Source organism: Larus michahellis, chromosome 8 (genome assembly GCF_964199755.1).
Source record: "Larus michahellis chromosome 8, bLarMic1.1, whole genome shotgun sequence".
NCBI classification, from domain to species: Eukaryota; Metazoa; Chordata; class Aves; order Charadriiformes; family Laridae; genus Larus; species Larus michahellis.
In genome coordinates, this window is record NC_133903.1 from 55,286,863 (window position 1) to 55,308,402 (window position 21,540).

Here is a 21,540-nt window from a genome sequence, read left to right on the forward strand (position 1 = left end):
CTCTTTGAAAATGAAGAGCAAGGGATGAAAGTCCCTGCTGGTTGCAACCGCGTCCTGTAAACTGTATAGATATTTGGCAGAGATTATGTATTAGAATTGCAATGCAAGGCACACGGCAAACGTTAAGAAACAATGAAGTCCTTATTCATACAGCTCGTAATCCCCTGAAGTCCATGTGTCTCATCTTTCTTATTGGCACCGTAGGTAACTCCCCTATCTATCTAGTCAGTCTGCCGAGGCTTCGCACACATCTGGCTGTCCCTGTTGGCTTAGACACAGGGGCTGCAGTGGGGTCTGGGCTGTCTTTGGAGTATGCTCTTGATCCTTTAAAAGCCATCAGAAAGCATACTTATGGTTGTGAGGTGAAAAAAAGCACTAGGAGGAAAGGAGTTTAGTAGAACTTGAAATAACTTTCCATGAATGAAGCAAAAATTTAGCTCTGTGGAGGAAATAGTTATTTTCCTTTGCTGTATTAACTCAGAAACTAATTTAAATTTCTTTCAGCAGTATCATCTGAAAGTATTTCAAGAATGTACTGCTTTCCGTGACTGTCAACTAAAGCTTCTTTTATTAATTTCACAGAGTTCAATTCTGGGGAGCACATCTAACTTACTGCTGCAGAGCCCCGCTCACCTACCCTTGCCACAGCAGCAGCTGATGAAGATTGAAAACCTTCAGGCTAATAGTGTAAGGAAGGTCATCGCTTTAACTTCGACCGTCTTCGGACGTTTTTAGAACTGCTAAAACAAATATGTTTTTTCATCTAGTATAATTGAACGGTTTAGTGTCTCTAAAAAGATTAACTGAATGTGAAATTTATAATAAATAGCAACAGGCAGATTATTTTGATCATTTACACAGTTTTCTATTCTTCCTTATAGAAACCGGGTTTGCTGGGAGAACCTCCAACAATGCTACTTCAGACAGTACTGGGAATAGGGGTAATGCCATCAGTGAGTTCAGGCATGGGAGCCCGTGGAGAAGCTCTTAAGTGTAAATGACGTTTTATTTCATACGAAATCAGTAGAAATGCTCAGCTTGAAATTATGCACCTTACTTTCTCCCACTGTAGCAAAAGCAAGGATATGTTGAGCCTTATCACTGTACGGTACAGTAGGCAGAGAGCTGGACAATAATGCACATTACAGAGGTTTATAGTTAAGCAAGGTAACGAGTTACGTATCTGTATAACCAACTGTAACCTGCTGGTTTAAGCAGGAAACAAACTTGAAATATCTTGCCTTGTTGCCCGGCTTCTCTCAACTGTTTGTCAGGGAAGAAAGAGCACACCGTGGCATTGGTTGAATATTTGCAGGTTGTTAAATACTCTGCCTGCTCAGTTACTACCATTTTTTGTACACTTGGAATATGTTTTTATTTAGGACCAAAATTTTGGGGTTTGTCCTTTCAAAACAGATAAAACTGAGTAGCTGAAGTGGCACTGCAAATAAGGGGGGGTTTTGCATTCCTTTCATTAAGCGATAGAGCTTTGACATCCAGTCTGTGACAGATGTCAATTTTGAATGTAAGTTTCTGTGCCAGTGATGCCTGCAATTTTTATGAGGAAAGACCAGTTGTGATACTGCTTAATGCATCGGTTTTGTATCCTCCACTGAGAGGAAGTTCTAGACGTGGTTTGAGCAATGGTAGTAACCAGGAGCAAGGAGAGGCTGGTGGGGGGCGGGGAAGAAACCTATTCCAAATGTCTTGATTTTAATTTTGGAGAATACTTTCTAGCCCTTTTGTTGGTAAAAAGAATTTTCCTAATGCCGCCTGAGGTGGGGTTTTCCCCCTCTATTCCAATACTGGATCCTCTAGGATGTTGTTCATACGTTTTTTGAAAGTGACAGGAAACATTAAGTAACTTATTATCATAGTGAATGTTCAGAAAGGTCACAGTTTTCTTCTATTGTATTAACTTTAAATAGAGTTGTTTGCTCCTGGAATGGTAAAAGAATAAAAACTATCATCAGAATCTGGTTTTCTGGGACAGCTGTAAAATAGATCTCTCAATGTTTTTCTCATCACTTGGTAAAAACCACAAACAAAATGTACTGATAAATCTTGTCTAACAGAAAAGTTTCTCCATTTATGGTTGACTGCAGCATCTAATCTGACTCCAATTCAAACAGCAGCGGCAGCAGCGGGGATGGGCATGCTGCCATTCTTTCCGAATCAGCACATTGTTGGACAAGCTATACCAGGGCAAAATAATGCTCCAGATAAACAATCAACTACCGAAGCGGTTGTCTCGGGATCACAGCCTTATCATCAGACCTTAACAAATCTTTCTGCGGGAGCTTTGCGGGCTGGACATGCCAAACAACAAAATCAACTAAAAAGTCCTGATACCAGTTTGGGGGTAAGGAACGTTGAATACAAATATTTTCTTTTTTTTTTTTTGTGTGTGTGTATTTTCTCTTTCTTATTTTAACACGCCTAAGAGTTAAGTGCAACTGCTTATTGTAGTTCTTCACTGTAAAATTTGCTGGATCACAGGATCATTCATGAGACATTTTAAGGTCATTTCAGTTATGAATAATAGGGAGAGAACAATAATGCTCTTTGGTGGTCCAAATGAATTAACAAAGGAATCTTTTTACAATGCTGGAGGGGTTTTTTTCCATGTGTATGCCTCATAGTATTTGATGATGAAATTATCTCAAAGGCAATGTCCCTTTTAAAAGACTGAAATTTGAACTTGTGGTTGAATTTTATGACTAATCAGGAGCAGTTGTGGTGGTGTGTAGGGCCTTTGGGTTGCCAGGTGGGGGGGTGCGTGTGTGAATTTTCCACTTTTAATCCTTAACCTCTTAGCCATAACTGACGTATTCTTACTCTGTATCAGTTTTATTTCCTTGAAGGCGAGCGGTGGGAGGATGATGGGATGGGATTTAAGTTGAACCAGAGTGGGCTAATTTTCAGCACTGTTTTCTTGTCATTAACAGAATTTGCTTTTTTTTATAATATACAGAAATACTTTGACATTTATGGGGAAATGTGTTCCTAATTCAGGTCAGATCTATATTTTCCCTACATATTTTCTGAAGCATCTGAAGTGATTAGATTATATACACCAAGTGTTAGACAGCTTTGACAGATTTGGTCCTACTTCAGAAAATAGACTTTTTCATTTTTAAATCAATTTTTTTACTGCAATGAAGGGGGATTTTACCTGTGTATAGAGGGACGTGGGGAAGATACATAGGGTGTATGTGTATACGTAGATAAAATCAGTGTTTTATTTCAGCATTTCATGTAGTTAAAAGGGAATGTAATTAAACCATTAGAAGACTAGATCATTCATTTATTTCTATGAATATTGTTTACCAGGAGGAGTTCTTTTTTGAAATCCTGGGAGATGGTTTAATTGTTTCCTCTTCTGCACCAGTAGACAGAAGGCCCAATTTGCAAAACTTACTTCCTTGACGAGACAGCCGCAGTCTGTGTGCTGATACTGAATGGTCATGCTGTCTTAAATGCCTGCTTTTGCATCAAAATGATGAATTTCAGTACTCTGTTGAAGTTTTTAGTGTTTGAAAACTGGTCTCACTTTTTGAAAAGTTGTTGATTAATACTATATTACTGAAAATAATATTAATCCCGTAAAATAGTGGATTTTTTTTCCTTAATGGTCTTTGAAAAGATGAGCAGAATAGATATAGAGGAGAATATTATACAAACATCTTTGAGCTATGTATTTCCGACAAGCTATGTAACTTGCTATGGCTGCTTCGTCCTTGTTTTTTCTAACGTAAGCTAAGGGGCTGTAAGCTGGTAGCATACCCTTCTTAGTCCCTCGTAGGAAACACTTCTGGTGGTTTGGAGTGAGTCAGTCCTGCACTTCATTTCCACTCATAAACATTTTCCCCTTTTAAGTACGGGCTTCTAAATGGAGTGATCAGTAAGAGGTGTTGTAATGCCAGAGTGCAGACAGTGGCATCTCTCCAGGCCAGGGTTCGTTTGTCCTTTATTTGCTTGTGGCTTGGGTGAAGAGAGTTGATTTTTGTCTTGGCCACGTACTTAATGCTAATTCCCTGCATCTGGAGTCGTTATGGTGATTATTATGCCTTTACTTGAGTGTAAAAGGTTTTATTTTGTTTGGTTTTTTAATATCCTTCAGTAATTTAACAATCTAAAGAGAAACATTCCTACAAAATTGTTTGGCAAGAAAAAAATAGAAGCAATGTGTCCACACAGTTGTCCCCAGTATTTAATTTGAAAGTTTTCCTGATACATTTCATAGGGCTAAGCTTTTTTCAAAATCCTGCTGGGACACTTACCTTATTTCTGACAAATTTTGTAGGAATATAATGCAAACTGCCCTGTCCAATTGTTTCGCAGACTCCCTTGAAAAAACAGACCTCGCTGCTAGGAGAACCACCGAAGGAAATACGTCTTAGTACCAACCCCTACTTGAATTTGGCAAGTGTGTTGCCTGGTATATGTCTTCCAGGTAAGCAAATGTTTAGCGGTTTTAGTTGCAAATCTCCTTGACGGGAGTGTGGCAAGTTGTTATTCTGTTTGGCAAGTCATTTCAGTGACCACAACGCTTATCTTTAAGGAAGTCTTGCGGTCTGTCTTGAAATTGCGATCTGATCTATCCTGATAGTTAATATTTTATTTGGGAAGGGTAAATTTTCAGAGTTAATGGGCTTACTGATGTAGACAAACTTCTAGAAAGCCTTTCAATTATCAGTAGCAGTGGTTAATTTTGAGCACAGCCTAATCTGAAGTAGCAAATTTCTGATTTAATCACAGAATATTGTGAAACAAGAGTGCAACCTAATTTCTGCAGTTTATACAAACTTGTGAATTCTTTATGTTACGAACAGCAATTGCCAGCAAAGCCTCTAGTCCGCCACAGCAGACCGGACTTCCGAACAACATCGTGGATGCTGCTGTGTCTCAGGGAACTACATCACAACATGCAATGGAAAATTATTTTAATTACTCTCAACAGCATGGGGAGTACACACAGGTATGTTGTTTTGCAGCGCTTTCTTCTGAAGCCTGGTTTGTCACCCCGAGCTCCGGTAGCAGGATTTCTGGCAGAGATGTGCTCAGAGATGCCTCCCTGAGCTGCTCGGTGTTTTTCTCTGTGTACTCTTAATGCGCTTCTTGGTACACATGTGGTCTGATAGCCCTGCGTGCAGCTGAACAGCCTTGCCCAACATCAGGTACCACTCTTCAAGGCTTTCCTACAACTAAAGCCTACCTTTTCCTTCACATCAAACTTTGTAGTTCCCCTTCACTGCCAGTTTCTCTCTTTCAGTGTACAGAATAGATTTAGCACAAAATACACCTAATGCCAGTGAAAAGAAGCTTCAAGACATTCCCAGCTGCAGTATTATAACCATTGGAAGATTGCTTCTTGAGAACCTGAATTCAGCTCGGTTGGCTGAAAAATTACCTCTTACAACTTCTGGCTTGGCTTCTGTCTGTCTTCAAAACCATGAAGTTTTTCTTTCCCTTCCCAAGAAGTTTTAAAGTTTTCTTGAACTTTGGCTAGATCCCAGAGAAGGGTGTGTTCTGTCTGCCAGCAGTTCCTGTACAGCTTGGGGAATTTTTGCAGTCTCTGCCAGCTGGTTTCACTGCACGGGATTTCTTCACCGTTTGCCCCATTTGGTGATCAGAGCATGGCCATTAAGGTGGAGGGCTGCCCCTTGTCTGGACAGTGTTTTGGTGTAGTATTGAGGGCAAGTACTGAGTTTCACAGACATTGGGACATTTTGTGAAATAGTATTTCCATATTTTCATTAGCCATCGCTAGTCTGTGTAGAAATGTAATTGTATACAAATCAAATATGAGAAGTGGATTGTAATCTGTCTAGAAGGCTTGGGTGTGCACTGAGACACCCTGGCTCTGCTGTCGGTCTCTCTGTCTCCTGCCCTGGTCCCATCACCTCCTCCTCCCCAGAGTGGCCCGATCCCTCATCCGATGGCAGGAAGGCAGAAACAGGCTGTGCTCCTCTCTCCGAGGCTGCTGGCAAGGAAATCTGTGTTGCTCCAAAGCTCCCTGGGGTAGAGCAGGGCTGCTGTGGGAGTGGGTTGAGTCTGGAGGACGGAGTGCGGGCGCACGGGTGGGCACAGGGGTGGTTTTGTGCGAGGAGGGTCTCAGCCTGGCCAGGAGGGGATGGGGTCGCTGCACGGCACTCGCTGCAGCAGGGGCCTTTACTGGGGGCCAGACCCACCTCCCAGTCAGATCAGACCTGGTGACAGTTGTGGGTTAGGGAAGCAAGAGGGGTGTCCTGCGGGCCATTGTGCCATGTGTTTCATGAAAGCACTAACATACTCTTGAATATTTTGTTTAAATCTGATTATTGGCTTTAAATTCATTTTGATGTCTCCTGGAGGTAGTTCCTTACCCCAAATCCTTAAAATACTGTCCAAAAAAAATCAGTAGTATTGTAATATTAGTGTCACTAGTATGAACTTCAGACAAGGACTCAAACAGTGTCACTTAGGTGCAGAGATGCCACATGTCATCATTCAGCTGTGTTCGTACTGTCTTTTCCTTCCATGTAACAGAAATTACATTGTACTTGTATCAGCGGTGCCTTGTGTATCTTTTGCACCCTTAATGTAGTTTTAAATGTTTGGTTTGAGCTTTTATCACTGGTGTTAAACATGTTTGATGCTTCTGGGGGAGCTTTGCCTTTAATTCATTCTCATGTCCTGTGAGACCGTAAGAATTGTTTCCATTTAGAGTCATCTTAGTAGACAGCTAATGGGAAGAGGTTTTTTCCTCCTTTATAGGAGGCTGTTCAGCAGTGGTATCAGCATTATGCTCAGGCATATAACTCTACCCAGGCGAGAGTCGATGAATTTGAAAATGAAGCCGCTGAGGTGAGAAATAATTTTATTTTCTTGATGTCTGCATTGGCTGTTTCTCCCATCAGCTGTCAGGGTGCTTTTGGAGTCTGGACACCTGCTTTCTTTGTTGGTAGTGGCTGCTGCCGTCGGTACCGCAGGAATGAGGGGCTGGAGAGTGTGGGACGAATGGCACTGCATGGTCACCTTCTGCAGGGCATCCCTGCACCGTTACTCTCCAGGATTCATATTCACGCTTTTATCTCTGCCATGAACGTTCCTCTGTCTAAAATCCCACAATCGGAGGCTACCTGTAAAGTTCAGGAGTGTATTAAAGTACTCCTTCCAAGAAACAGCACACCGCAACAGTATTTCCCAGTCTCACTATTGAAGGATTTTTTCTCGCCTAGGCTATTATATAGCCAGAGGTTTTTCTTTTTTAAAGGAATTGTGTAAAGTAAATCATCCCCCAAACCCTACGTTTTGCTCCGGAAGTCGCTGCATGCCTGAGCTGCTGTGAATGGTACACTCCTTTTAGCAGTTGAATGTGACTCAGGCATTTTCACATCCACTGAGCGCTCATTACTATATCAAGTAAAAATGCATTATTAAACGTATTTTCTTTCAACTTCTGGTTTATCATGGATCCCGTTCTGCATTTAGGAATCTACAGGTGGATCTTACCCAGCCTACAGCACCTGCTTGCAGGTCATGCCTACACTTTACAGTGGAGCCCAGGGACCATACCAGCCAGGCAGCTTGCAGCTTCCTCCACAAAAACCATTAAATAAGGTGAGAGGAGAGACCCAGCAGAGTGGTTGCAGAGGCAGCCCCGGCCAGCTGCTGGTGGAAGCGCTTCTTATTTGTCTTTTGCTGCCACCGAGTGGACTTTGTACCCACGACAAGCCAAGGCAGTTTTTCCACTGCACCCGTGCTCCCCAGGATCCCACGGAGTTCCTGGTGGATGTGATAAATAGAAGCAGCGGTTGGGCAGGGTGTGCCGGCACCAGCGTCCCTCGGAGCCCTCCAGCACCCTGGAGATCAGTGCTCCTCGCTGCCCACAAACCACCAAATCCCACAGGCAAAGAAAGGCTGGATGTCTGTGAGCAAAATTCTTGGAAAGATGGTATCTGCGAGCGTGAATGTGCAACAATGCCTTGGAGGAGGCAAATAAAGTAGGAAGTGAACAAAGGAAGAGGAGGAGGTTCACACTGGTTTTAGATGGGGTTTTTTTGCCTGACTGCAGATGTTTTGCAGTGGGTAAAACCTCTGATGTGGCATTAGCAAGTCACAGCAGCGTCTGGGTGCCACTTTGCAGTACTGTTAACTGGATCCTGGGAGGAAAACCATTTTTAAATGGCTTTCATTTGAAATATTTAACAGACGTCAGATGCAGCCTGGTTCAGACAGACTCATTGTGCAAAGCTTCCTTTGTCTGTTGCACCCAGTAGACACTTAGTTTTCATCAATAAAGATGCGGGAGGGATGGGGAAACACTATGGAAGCTGTGAGGGACAACTTAAAGGAGGCTGGAGTAACAGGAGGCCGGTTTAACACAGACTGAGACGGCGGGGGTAAAAGCTTTGCACCATCTGAGCATAGGTGGTCGTCGTTCCCGAGTGCCTTAGAAGTCCTGAGGAATTTATACCCTCGTGTCGTAGCTAAATCGCATTACTCCCATTTTTATGGATGGGAGAGACCTTAAAAGCCAGGTTGTCATCTGTTTTGGAGCGGCTGCAGGGAAGTATGTCTGTCAGCATAACGAGCTGCTGCCTTTGTGAGTCTGGCCCCAGCCACGCAGCCATGCGAGCGATGATAATCTCTCTGAGCGCTGCTGGAGGGACACCGAGCTGGCTCTCCAGCCTCCAGCGCAGCTCGTGGCCCTTTGCACGGTGTCCGGCCGTGCCGAGAGGAGCCACAGTTGAAGTCAGCAGCCCCGTCTGGGGGAATGCAGCTCTCCTGCGCGGCTCTTCTCCATCACGGTGTTAAATCCCTTCGCTGCGCAGAGGTTAGCTGCGGGATTCAGCACATGATGGTCTGGCATTCAGAAACTCGCATCTCGGGTTCGGCATGAGATTCCCAGTTTTTGGAGGCGATTTAGAAGGAATACACAACTCTGATATGACTGGAATTGAGTGAAATTGTAACAAGTGAAGGAGATAGTCTGGGCTTTGAGCAAACTAATACCTTCCAGTTTATCTCCAGTCCAGAGAGGAAAGCTTGCATGTGGAGGTGATGTTGAACGGCTCACTCAAAAGTCTGTCTTAATGCCAGATGCCGTAGAAGGCAGAATGAGAGTGGTCGGTCCCTTGGCATAAACTACACAGAAGTATGGTTTGCCTCCGCAGCGAGGTGCTTTTCTCATTCCTGAACTCAAAAGATAAATCTCAGTGAAGACGGGACCCAGGCTGGTCCCCAAGAGGCTCTGCAGGGGTTGAGAGTGCGTGCTCGTGTGTGTGCGTGTGCGCGCGCGCTCACTTTAACCCTGCAACCCGGGTTTTCTCCTGCTTCTGTGGCTGCGTTTCAGAGGTCGAGGAGGAGCACAGTTGGAGATTTGTATGAACCACGCAGCGGAGACGCTGCACGCTGCCGTGCAAGCCAGTACACCCGCGCCATCCCCACGGCTGTTCGGAGAGCAGGAGAGGGGCGGGAAGGGAACTAAAAGTCGTTCCTCAAGCAAATTCCTATTTATGATAATGACAAGTGCACGCTAAGATGAAATTGGGCTTAGCAGAGGGTCATTTGAGTTGTGAGTGTGAATCAGTGAGGGGCACTTCTGCTGGGAAGTGTTGGGCTGGGGGACGTTTGGTCAGCACAGCTCTTCTTTTGGTTGAGTTAAGGAATTGGTGTCCTGGTCTGACACACGTGAAGGTTTCTGAAATTCTCACTCCGACATAAACCAAAGCCCCAGATCTTCTGCTCTAGGAGCCAGGCTTAACCCAGGATACGCAGTGTGGTTGAGGAGGACGTGGTGAGATGAGGTTCAGGTGGTTGTTACAGGGCAGATAGTTCATTATTCTAGAGCAAAGTGACTGTTTAATTAACAAAATTAATGACACATGGGGGGAAGAGAGAGTGATCAAGACTCACTGGTTAGGGTGGTGGGCTCTATGTGTGTGTACAGCTCCTAGTGCTGTAGGGCCACAGATATTGCGATGTTCTGCTCTGATGGATCCCAGAGAGGAACTGAACCTGAGCCTTGCCTACCTCAAGGGGCCCTTCCTGGTGGGGCAGCCTTAGGTCACCTCTGCCCTCACCAGAAGGTGAGGTGTCCTCACCTCAGGCCTTTCGGTGTCTCAGAGTGAGGCATGTTAGTTAAATTGAAGTTTTGATTAAAAGAACGGTTGTTGCTCTCTCCACGTTGGTACCGCATGTAAAGTCATGCCTGCAATGGCAGATGGGTAGCTGTAACCCGCACCACCAGCCGGCTTTGGCATGGCCGGTAACCAAGCCCTTCGGCATCTGACTTGCCATGAGAGCTGTGCCAGGACAGTTTAACCCGTTCAGCGCTCCAAGAAAAAAGAAACGGGGCACAAACGGTGGCCCACTGGTGCCTTACGTTAAAGGACGAAGCTGGCTGGAACTGCTGCAATACTACGGGGTGACAGCATGGCCATTACGCCACCGCCTTTCAAACGTGCGCTGTGGAGCAGGGCCACCCGGGAGCCCTTTGCCCTCACAAAATCGCATGTATGGTGGGGCACCAATGCATTTACGATCAGGTGGGGTTTTTTTTTAGGGAAAGGGCACAAACACTGACTCATGAGCTGTGTATAGCCGGACCTCAAAGCCGAAGGAGTCGGGCCTTTGGAGTCGGTTACAGGCTCCTGGTCCTTGGTAATTCCCAAGCTTTATTTATTGACACCATTTGGGCTGGATCATGTGTCACTTGTTTTCTTCTTGTCCTTAGGTGGCTCCAATGAGAAGCGAGAAGCGAGGCTCTTCGTACCTCATTTCCTCCCCGGAACCTGGCCCCATGGAGTACCTTGGCCAGCAGACTCAGGGCTCCGCAGTACGTTACGCAGAATCCTCGCTGAAAAAAAAGCGCGTTTATTGAGACCTAAATAACCACTCCTGCCTTTGGGCGCGAAGGTGGGCTGTTCGTACCTCTGCTATTTATTGCTGCCTTAACTTCAGACAAATAATTCTTCTTTCTGTGGGGGGGGTTGTAAGTATCCCAAGAGGAACAACCTCCTGTAACGGGCAAATTTGCCAAGGAAAGGGTACGTCTTGCTACGAGGTTAGCATTTCGGGGTAGTCTGACTTGCCTTCTGAAAGGCTGGGCTGGCGTTTCCTTTGTCGTCTGCCACTGACAGTAACAGTGGGCTGGAGCTGACGAAGCAAAGTAACACGGTGAGTTTTGGTCGCTTACCAGCCGAAAGCAATAAAAATACCGAGGCGGGAACGCTGAGCCTTTCTCTTGTCCTCAGACTGAGGAAGTTAAAAGATGAAGTCTTGATAGTAATTTTTTTCTTATTTTTTTAACTCAGAATGCGGGGTTTTTTCCAATCTTTACTTTTTCCAGGATTGAGAGGTCTGCATTTACAGCCTTTATATTTTTAGTATTTCTCTTAATCCTGGAATGGAGATATACCAAATGTATTACCAGAGCCTCTGTGATGTTTTTTTCAATAAATGTTTGTTAAAAGTAAGATGCTATACTGTGTGCTGCCTTGCAACATTAAATTCGATTTGGATAGGTGATACTTGGACAATGAAGTAACCTTTATTCTGCTTTTAGGCCAAGAATCCACAGCTTTTGCTCGAAGTAATTTACAGTTTGGCAATGCCGCTGTGTAGAACAGGGCATGTGGCAAAGCACCGTCCCCCGCTCTGCCGGGCGTGCTGTCGGTACGGCAGGGCTGCGGCTACGCCAGCAGGTGCTGGGACATTGGTAAAGAGAACAGAAAGTGGAAGAAAGCAGGTGCCTGGTGTCTTTTTTCTGACCTTTTCTGAATCTGGATGATTCAGCATTGGAGCAGGAGCAATACTGACGTGCTCCACGGTTGGTGTCATTAATCTCACCTTCCTGCTCTTCATTGTATTATTTGTTTTTTTTCCAAGTATCTTCACTTTAGGAATGTGCTGCACCCCAGCGATGACCTGCAGCAGCAGAGGAGCAGCCTGGCTCTGGTTTTCACGCTTTCTTACATCTTCCCTTTTGCATGAGGTAGGTCTCGTTAGCAGGGACCGCTCCTCACTCACCTCTCCCGGGTGTACGGGCCCGGCTCACCCCCCCCGGGCTGGGACCTGGGCAGCCTGCGCGTGTGTCGGCACAGCCCCACCTGGCACCACACAGACACTGGTTCCCAGCTTGACTGTATTGCTGTTTTTCTTCTGTTTTTAAAAAAAAAAAAAAAGACTTTGTATTTTTAGCTTATTCATTAAGCAACTCAGGCGAGAGTCTTTCTTTTCTGCTGTTAATCCTTGTAGCTGAAGACTTGGAACTCGTTACTGTTGAAATCATTACGTTTGAAATCAGAGTTTGTGTCAGATAAACGGGGAGCCAGCCCTCTGTGCCGCGGCGGGGTGCGGGGGGAGGTCGCTGCCTTGGAATCCTCTCCCCAGTTCATTTGCCTGGAATTCGCTGAGCATTGAGGCCAGAACCCGGCTCCGTCTCACTTCGTCTTGCTAGATAATACTGAAGCCATTTTTCAATACTGATTTTTAATTTTATTTTTTTTAAAAAGTCTTAAACTTTGCCTTTCAAGCTTTGTGATGTGACCAAGATACATATTTTCAAAGGTTAAACACTCCCCCCACCCGGAGCGGTTGGGTTGTAGCGCGAGCACACGCTGTGCCTACGGGCAGGAACTGCTTGTGACGGCCAAACAGCAACGCAGGTTAGAGCAGCTCCTCTGGGGTTCCACATGGGCGTATTGCTAAATTCACTTGTAATATTTTGTTCAAACTCTTTGTATATGCAACTTTCTCACCTTGTTACGCTTTTCAATGAAAATAAATGGTTGGTACACACTTAAAGTGGATTTCTGCGGGAGGAAAACATCTCTGGACTAGCTTTGAAGTACTCATTTAATGTAGGGAAAGGTTGTTTTGAAGACACTGTGTTCCGATCACTGTTCCTATGGAAGCTAGATTTAAAAAATCGTTCTGTGTTTAATTTATGATTAAAAAAAGATACACACATGGAGAAAACAAAAAATCTTTTATTAGGTTTGGTTTGTATAAAGAGTAACAAAGTGCTTACAGATTTAAATCAGGCTTCTACGTGACATACAGAAAAAACAGGTAATACTGTAAAAATAAATCTGACCTCAGTGTGGCTCATAATTACAAGTTTATATATATATATAGATATATATTTAAAGATACGTTTCTGGTATTGCCAGAACTGAGCCTCAAAAACGTGTGGCCTAGGTCACGGGGCAGCAAAAGGTTTCCAGTTAAACCACTGTTTATCGATACGTAACGGGTTTAGAAGACAAGGGTGCGGTGCCCTCACTTGACTCGTTTACAGTTTAAACGCTAAAGCTGGTCCCGCCGGCAAATCGGACCTGGTCCCAGTCTGGCCCCACTGCCCTCCCCCTGGCTCTGCTGCGCACTGCGCGAGTGCAGGGCTGGAATCTCCAAATCGAATTAAATAAAGGCCAATGCTGTTATTTAAAGACTCAGCGTCTTCGGCTGCACGACCGGCCTTACAGAATTGCTAAAATGAATTAAGGTGCTGGCCAAAGAACTCACAGCCCGAAAGGACGCGCGTGAGGTGCGCCCCGCGGCCGGCACCGCTGGTAACAAAGACTTCCCTGTGTTCCAGCTCTTCTCCCCGCTGCGCGCCTCTCCTTTAGCCCCTCGTGTTAGGGGAGTGCTCCCCCACAGGTTTATCCATCCGTTGGCTTTTCTTTGCTATCCCCAAAGTGTGCAATTGATTTCCTACACCCGTTTCGCCGCACTGTAGGTCACAGGCAGCAGAAGCCGAAGAGCATCCTGTTGTTGGCACGTTTCACAGCTCCAGCCACGCTGGAAGCTCCAGCGGGCAGGAATGCGGGAGGGGAGGGCTGAGTTAGGAAAAGCCAATTTCCAGGTTTCTCGAGGAGAAGCACAACTATACATGTGGCTCCATGCTTTTGTCATTTGGTTGGTTTTTTGAACGCAACACTAAAGCACTTTTTTTTTTTTTTTTTTTTCCCTTTTCAAAAACAGGCACGAGCTCTGAACTGCAGGCTCGTTAAGCTCGAGCTGATTATTTGGTCTTCTCTGGATTTTTTTTATGCCAGAGGGGGGTTTTTTGTTACTAAAATTTAAGTGCACGTGAAGGATAGACTGTCAGCCAAACTTCTCAAAACCTCCTCAAAAACCCCATAAAAATCATTAAATTACTGTATCAAGTCCTCTTATATCCGTTAGTTATTCCAGGAATAAGCGTGCACAGCAGACTTTTTTTTAAATGCTACAGATTGCACAGAGAACTGCAGCATTTTTTGGTGCGGCTCTTGCCCTTTGCATTCATCGGAGTCGTGCAAATTGTGCTGAGACTGTAATCGGGTAAAGATAAATCTGCCTTGCAATAGCAGCAGCAAAAGGGATTGAAGCGATTGTTTCTTCCATACCTTTTAATTCATTTGATCCAACTGTTGACTAAAATTAAAAAGGAAAACTGTTGGAAGAAGAATCCTTTAAACACATCAGCACAGTCAGAGTACAAATTACAGTAGTTAAAAAAAACAAAAGGTCTTGGGCATTTATATTTTGACACACAAAGAACTGACAGTATAAAAAAAATGAGTTACATTTTACTCATAATTGTTTCAAATCCTTGAATCAGATTGTGAAAGGTTGTCCGTTCGTCATGCTTGAATATCCAGCACTTCCTCATCAGATGGTCCACCTAACAACAAATAAAAAGAGAGAGGGTTTTTTTAAAGGATGCATAAAACATTTCATTTTTCCAGGAAATATAATGGAGCAGATTCTCACTACCGTGAAACGCAGAACGCTGACAGAAACGTGCTGCAGATTTTGATCAGAATTAGCAAGAATCTGGTACGGTGGGTGGTTTTGTTTCAATGGGTGTACGATTGTCTCAGTGCAGACAGTTGACGCAGCGGTAGCGTAGACGCTTAACGCAACAGCTCTATCACCGGTTCAGGAGTGTTTTACCAAACCCGCTGGCGTGTACCTCTCAGTAATTAATTACTAAACTGGTTTAACAGCCGTTCATTACCTGTTGGCTGGGGCCAGGCACCCACAGCCTGCGTCACCCCTAAACGCCGGATTGGTTCCGGCCCCAGGAGCGCGGGACGGCTCCTCCTTCACCCGGCTCCGACCTTCCCACGCGGAGTCGTCCGTCTCGGCAGCGCAGGGCTCGCGTCCCCCCCCGTCCCGCTCACCTCCCTGTCCCTGCAACCCATGGCCGCCGCCTGCCCCGCGCTGGGACACGCACCCAGACGGGAATCCGCCGCCCCTCGCCTGCCTCAGCCTTCTGGGGGCCTGCGACGCCGGTGGGGGGTCTCCAGCCCAGCCAGGGCAGAGCTTGGCTCCCCCGCGTCCCCGAGGGCAGGAGGAGGCAGCTCTAGCAGTGACCCTGCCGAGGGCACACCCAGGAACTCTCCATTTCATCCATCAGAAGGATTCAGAATGAATTTTACACGGATCCAGATACTAAAGCCAAGTTCTGAGCCCTTCTCTGAAGGGACGTCCCGAACTCAAGAATGTCAATGTCAAAAAACATTTTAAAATAATGCTTAAAAACCTTGGAAATGCCTTTTTACTAGCACACCTGAAAGTTTTCCTACCAAGATTAGCCAAGGCCTATTCAGCCATGACTCTGTGGTGCTCTCGCTGCCAATTTAGTGTCATTATCAAAGTGTCGGTGCATCATTACCTCCTCTGGGCAGTTGGGCGGCCGCGGCAAACGCTTTTCTTCTTGCAAGACACGCACCAGCCGAGCTACCGTCATCTGTCCCTGCGTGGGGCCGATCATTTTCAAGAACTCCTGTGAAAAGAGGGGGAATCAGCGGCGCATCCTCTTGCCCTGTGCAAATCCAGGCCGTTTCGATTGGACATGAAGATGACATTTCAGTATCAAAACGAAAACCAACAGTAGATGCTTACTGTTCAGCTGCCACGCACCATCGACTTGCATTAGAAAACAGATGTAATATTTATAAATATGGTTTCCTCACCAGGACACGCAGTCACCACAACGTATCTCTGTGTTACAGAGTCTTTAGTGACAGATCCCATGAGGGCTGTGTCCAGTTTTGGGCCCCTCACTCCAGGAAAGACATTGAGGGGCTGGAGCGTGTCCAGAGAAGGGCGACGGAGCTGGTGAGGGGTCTGGAGCACAAGCCTTGTGAGGAGCAGCTGAGGGAGCTGGGGGTGTTCAGCCTGGAGAGGAGGAGGCTGAGGGGAGACCTTCTCGCTCTCTGCAGCTCCCTGAAAGGAGGGGGCAGCCAGGGGGGGTCGGGCTCTTCTCCCAAGGAACAGGCCATGGGACAAGAGGAAACGGCCTCAAGTTGCGCCAGGGGAGGTTTAGGATGGATATTAGGAAAAATTTCTTAATGGAAAGGGCTGTCAAGCCTTGGCCCAGGCTGCCCAGGGCAGTGGTGGAGTCGCCATCCCTGGAGGTGTTTAAAAGCCGGGCAGACGCGGTGCTGAGGGACGCGGGGTAGTGGGGGTTTGGCAATGTTGGGCTGATGGCTGGACTCAGTGATCTTAAAGGTCCCCTCCAACCTAGACAATTCCATGATTCTATAAGATAAAGAGATTCATCCCACTTCTTGTTCCCAAAAATAACAACCAATTTTTTTTAAAAAAAGTATCTGATTGAAGCCGCTTCAGCAGCAATTTCTTTCACAGCCACTTACTGCCATGGGACTGGACTCCGAATCGCAGTAGGTCAGCAGTTCGTAGAGCGTCACCCCGAACGACCAGACATCCGAGGCGATATAAAACTTACTCTGCAGCAGGCACTCTGGAGCATACCTGCGGGCAACGCGACAGCGTTAAACTTCATTCAGACCTACTCATACACGCACAACCCCAACGCATTTAAAATAAACAAATTAAAGAGGCGCGTTCTACATTTGTAGAGTCCTTGTATAGAAATTAATGCGCCCGCAGGGCTTGGGATGGCACAGGAGTAGTAAATAAGGTACAACCGTTACACAGCAAGTCGCTGTGAAACTAAAGGAGACCAAAACCAAAAACAAGATCGTGGGAAAAGGGATCATTAAGCACAGGAAAAAATAAACATCACAAGAGTAGATAAGTATAGTCTACCAGGTGCCTTTTCCTTGCTCTGATGTTGTACCTTTTTTTAGGCCTCTTATCAAAACAGGAAGAATCTTTAGGATGCCTAAAAGCCTAAGTCAATGGGAACAGACAAGTTATTTGGCTGCACAGTCTGGTTAAAGAAAATTACAATTACTTATAAATTATTACCAAAAAACAGGGCTGTCGAGGTCGTCTTTGACAGTGTAGTATTCCTTATCGGTCTCGATTGCTTTGGTGAGACCGAAGTCTCCGATCTTCACTCGGTTCTCGCTTTCAACAAGGACGTTTCTTGCTGCTAAGTCACGGTGCACGTACTGACAGGAGCCCAGATAGTTCATTCCCTAGGAGAGAAGAAAGCCTTTTATGCTAGTTTCTCCAATGCTTCAGTCAGTTTTTCTCCAACTTCCCCTTCAAACGCTCCCTCGTCCCCGTGGTAATACTGTCCAGGTTTCTCACGCCAGGTTCTCCATCTGTTGGCACTTTACAGGGTCCTTTTCTGACACCCCCTGCCCTTAAACTCAGCCTTTGGTTCTTCATCTCTCCAGAGACTGCTGTTCCCGCTTTGTGCTTTTTAATTTTCAGCCGAGCAGCCCCCGTCTTCAGAGCCTTCTCTCCACAGCAGCAGTCCCTTTGCCTGTCTCTACGCTTCTTGTCACTGCTCGGTCCACCACAATCAGAAAGCCACAGCCTCTTGCTTCAGGTGGCCTGACTGCGCTGGCACCTACTCCTCGCTTTAGCCCGGCATGTTGCTCCTTCCCTCTGCGCGCCAGCACACCCTTCCTCCGTGCTGTCCTGCCCCCTAACACGTCAAATCCTGCAGTAGGAACAACTTCTCATAGTAGGCTGTTACACAAGGGGCCCTGGAGTTATTCCCTTGCTGGTCTTTGTGCCAGTGACACCTGAAGCACAGGAGAGGCCGCTTTAGGGTTCAGGTCCTTGGGGACAGAGCAAGGAGAATGGCTTTGTTCATCAAGCGAGCCTCTCTTCCCCCCCTCCCCCCCACTACGTTAACTATTAAACGAGTGAAACGGGAGTTGCAGGAAGGCCGTGGTGCCAGGCTCACCTTGCAGATCTGAACAGCGTATCTGAGAAGCTGTTTGAGGTTGATTTTGTTCTTGTTCCGTGGGAGATACTCCTTCAGGCTCCCGGAAGGAAGAAATTCCATGATGAGTTTAATCCCACTTCCTCCTAAAAACAGAGCGTGTGTTGAATTTGCAGACACGGGACCCTTCTCACACCACCAGCACCAGTAACTTCTGTATAAGCCCCCAGCTCTGGTCGCATCTGTAGCGGTATCGCGTGGCCACGGCCAGGCTATGGGCTAATGCCCACTATCAGTCACTGAACCAAGCCAGAGGAGAATCTATCCCAGGCAGCGCAGTTACTGAACTTAAAAGTTTTAAACATTGGCTTAGAACAACCGCTATTGCAAATGCAAAAATACAAGGCAATAGGGCTTTTTTCTATGAACCATAACGTGCTTCTAATAACGACCCCTGGGCTTACGGGGCCACGACCCGGCTGCAGGGGTCAGCTGGCTCCCGGAGCCTGCCCAGGCGCTCGGGTTTTTAATGGATTTGGTGAGAACACCAACATGGTGCTGACCCCCACGTTAGCCAAGCACAAAAATGGGCAGGAGGAGGCCTCCAGAGAGAAACTCCTGCTGCTTCCATGAAGGAAGAGATATAAACCCGTAAGACTGAACTAAGACTGTTTTGCTTCTTAAAATGTTTATGTTTCATTTCTAAAGGAAAACCCTTCTAGTGTATACTTTTAATATTCTACAGGAAGATTTACCATCCTCTGTGCAAATTCCCTTATACTTGACGATGTTCTCATGATAAAGATTCCTCAGGATTTCTATTTCCTTCTTGAGATCAGCGATGTGATTCCCTCCGCTCTCTGGCTTTAGCGATTTAACTGCCACTTGCTCCCCTGTGTTGTCGCCTTCTGGGTCGTATCTGCAGAGTTCAACCTTGCCAAAGTGGCCCTGATTGCAGCAGAAAAGACAGCGTTATTTAACACTTACCAACCACAGTGTCACCAACGCACTATTTTAGGCATTTACGGTTCCCACCTTCCTGCTGCGGCACAGAAAGCCCAGGCAGAGAGCTGTGCACACGCACACAGGAACGCTTATCTGTGTTCTGCATCTCACACTGCTCTTACCTCTCCCAAATCACGGATTCTTTTCAGGAATCGTTTTTCAAAGAGCGTGGGATCAACCTCTGTAAAGGGTTTCTTCTCCGAGACGATATCGGGATCTGGGAGTGGAAAAAAAGCCCCAGGTCAGACAGATTCCTGTAAGGACACCTCGGTCTTGACACTTCAAGACATCCTTGCTCACTTCCAATGTTGGTGTGTTTCTATCCCTACTGTCACAACTTCCCTTACTTAAAGCCTGCCTATTTCTTGACAGGGAATTCCTTCATTTGTACACGCCACTCTAGCGCTTGCCGATCTTCCTCCCTCACTTTGTGAGCGTCTCGCTGGGTCGTCTTCCAGACTCTGATTCAGTTTTGTCGCAGGTGGGAAGCGTTTCCCACCCCGTAGCAGTTACTCAGCTTCTGTTATTTATTACTAGGTGTGGGACATAAAGTTTTGCCCTGGACTGATCATCTGTTAGTTGCTCTGCAGCAATTCCAACATACGTTGAACCAGGAACCAGAATTATCTGTGTTAATGCTCTGATTCGGTCAAGAGACTCCTACGGAAATCTCACCGAGATCAAAACTATCTTGAAACTAACTTAAGCTGTTGTATAAACTATGGACCACCAAATGAAGCGGCAGTAACACCGACGTAACTCAATCCACACGTTCCGTATGAATAAAACACTGGCATCCTATTTGCACTCATCTCGAGGAAGGGACACAACGTGCTCCTTGCATGCGGACAACCGTCCACACACACGATGCTGCCGGGAGGTGCCCGACCGCCAAATAAACCAGCCTTCCTTATCCCTCCCTCCATCCATGCGTAAAACCGGGCCTTACTTTGTTCCTCCAGTTTGTTGATGTCTCTCATGATCGCTCGGAAGAAGGGTCTCTGATGGGGGTCGTAGTTCATGCACTGTTTCATCAGGTCAGCGAGTTCCTTGCACGATGGTGTTGCCAACACAAAATGCCCCTCGTAGAACCTCTCCTTCTGCAAGGTGCAAATGGAAACTCCTGCATGAATTTTTAGCTTTTAACTTAATAAACCCGTGCTCTACATCGGGAGACGTGACCGTTACATCCTTAACTCATTGCAAACTTTTTGTTAACTTTGCCAAAGAAATCCTCCTTTCCAGCAGTAACTCTACGTCATCTCCTGCCAGCAGAGAACTATTACTGTGCTCAATCTGGTGCAGTTTGGAGCAACACATGAAGTTTCTAAAACGTGCTGAAGATTTCACCTTTCAGAAGTTGTTTTTCTGCCGGGTGCCAGGCTTGCCACGTTACTCGCGCACCGGGACAGAGGGCCGAGGGAAACGCTTGCCAAGGAAACAAGAGAGCACCGGCTGCTCTTCACAACCCCGGAGCAGGTACCGGCTGCGGGGCAGATGGGATGGGGGCGGCTTGTGCGTTTTCTAAGCTGTGCAGAACCACCCCGGCTGTCCGCCACATGCAGGAAGCGGACTGCAGCCGGGGCAGCGAGTTCCTCTCAGCCACCTCCTGCTAAAACAACTCGGGCAGTGACTCAAGTGCTCAGTCATTTCCTTCAGCCCCGCAGCAGCTGCCTTGCTCCATCGCCTTCCCAACACAGCGAAACTTCAAGACAGAAAAAAGCACATTTGGAACAGATGCCGAGGGACTGCGGCACTGATGAATAGAAACTGCCACCACCGAGGCAGAACAAGATTTATTTAAATTTTTTTTTTTTTTTTTTTTAGCTTTCAGAGCGAACAATAATGGTGTCCCCACAGGAGACTAGTTCTGAACCAACGGCCAAAAGAAACGAGCAAGAACAGAAGAACCTCGGTGCTTTTAAGCAGAACCTCAGTCAGTTTATAACTGGACACCGGGGTTAGAACAGGACAGGCGTGACAGCATCGGAAACTCTGTTTAATTGTTACTATGCTGAGTTCTGAAAATCTCCAACAAGGTCAGGTTGATGCAATAATTCGCAATTTTTGTAGTAAGGACATGAATTCCTGCTGCAACCTGCGGCAATTCAGATGGATCAGCCCCTTATCAAGTCCGGCTGAGCTGGTTTTCCTGTCAGGGAAAGCAACCCAAATTGGGTACGGGAACTGGAGTACCAAAGAGAATGTACCTGAGAAGTCAAGGTAAAGTTTATGCAATGTAGTTTTACCTCTGCTAACGTCTTGTCTTTCAGCGGTATTTCTCCATTATAGCAGATCTCCCACAGTGTCGTACCAAAACTCCACTTATCTGCTGCAACACTTAAATTTTTGGAGTCTTCAACACACTCGGGTGCAATCCAGGGAATTCGCTCAACGCATTCTTAGATAAAACACAGAATCAAAGCATTTTGAAGTTAATATCA

At 46.2% G+C, this 21,540-nt stretch overlaps 2 protein-coding genes across 10 annotated transcripts in view; one reads left to right on the plus strand and one right to left on the minus strand.

Annotated features, from left to right (window-relative positions):
* The window catches only part of RAVER2 (ribonucleoprotein, PTB binding 2), a 57,539-nt gene that overhangs the window by 24,568 nt on the left and 11,431 nt on the right, over positions 1-21,540 (plus strand). The window contains exons 7-14 of one of the 8 annotated variants that reach the window (XR_012588818.1): positions 583-687; positions 882-993; positions 2,133-2,362; positions 4,345-4,456; positions 4,836-4,981; positions 10,724-10,905; positions 11,878-11,983; positions 12,247-12,799. Coding sequence is in view for 7 of the 8 variants with exons in the window: in XM_074598631.1 (XP_074454732.1) it covers positions 583-687; positions 882-993; positions 2,106-2,362; positions 4,345-4,456; positions 4,836-4,981; positions 6,760-6,849; positions 7,477-7,605; positions 10,724-10,870 (1,098 nt within the window). In the remaining variant the exon portion in view is untranslated. Of the gene's footprint in view, positions 1-582; positions 688-881; positions 994-2,105; positions 2,363-4,344; positions 4,457-4,835; positions 4,982-6,759; positions 6,850-7,476; positions 7,606-10,723; positions 12,800-21,540 lie in introns of those variants that run through there. The other 7 variants (XM_074598631.1, XM_074598630.1, XM_074598632.1 and 4 more) reach the window with 7 other exon arrangements.
* Positions 13,962-21,540, minus strand: part of JAK1 (Janus kinase 1) — a 64,731-nt gene continuing 57,152 nt past the window's right edge. The window contains exons 17-26 of one of the 2 annotated variants that reach the window (XM_074598627.1): positions 21,346-21,497; positions 20,046-20,196; positions 19,219-19,313; positions 18,847-19,039; positions 18,113-18,237; positions 17,218-17,390; positions 16,641-16,758; positions 15,656-15,766; positions 14,562-14,659; positions 13,962-14,409 (exon numbers count right to left, since the gene is read on the minus strand). In XM_074598627.1, the coding sequence (XP_074454728.1) occupies positions 14,385-14,409; positions 14,562-14,659; positions 15,656-15,766; positions 16,641-16,758; positions 17,218-17,390; positions 18,113-18,237; positions 18,847-19,039; positions 19,219-19,313; positions 20,046-20,196; positions 21,346-21,497 (1,241 nt within the window). In that variant the 3' untranslated portion in view covers positions 13,962-14,384. The other variant, XM_074598629.1, reaches the window with a different exon arrangement.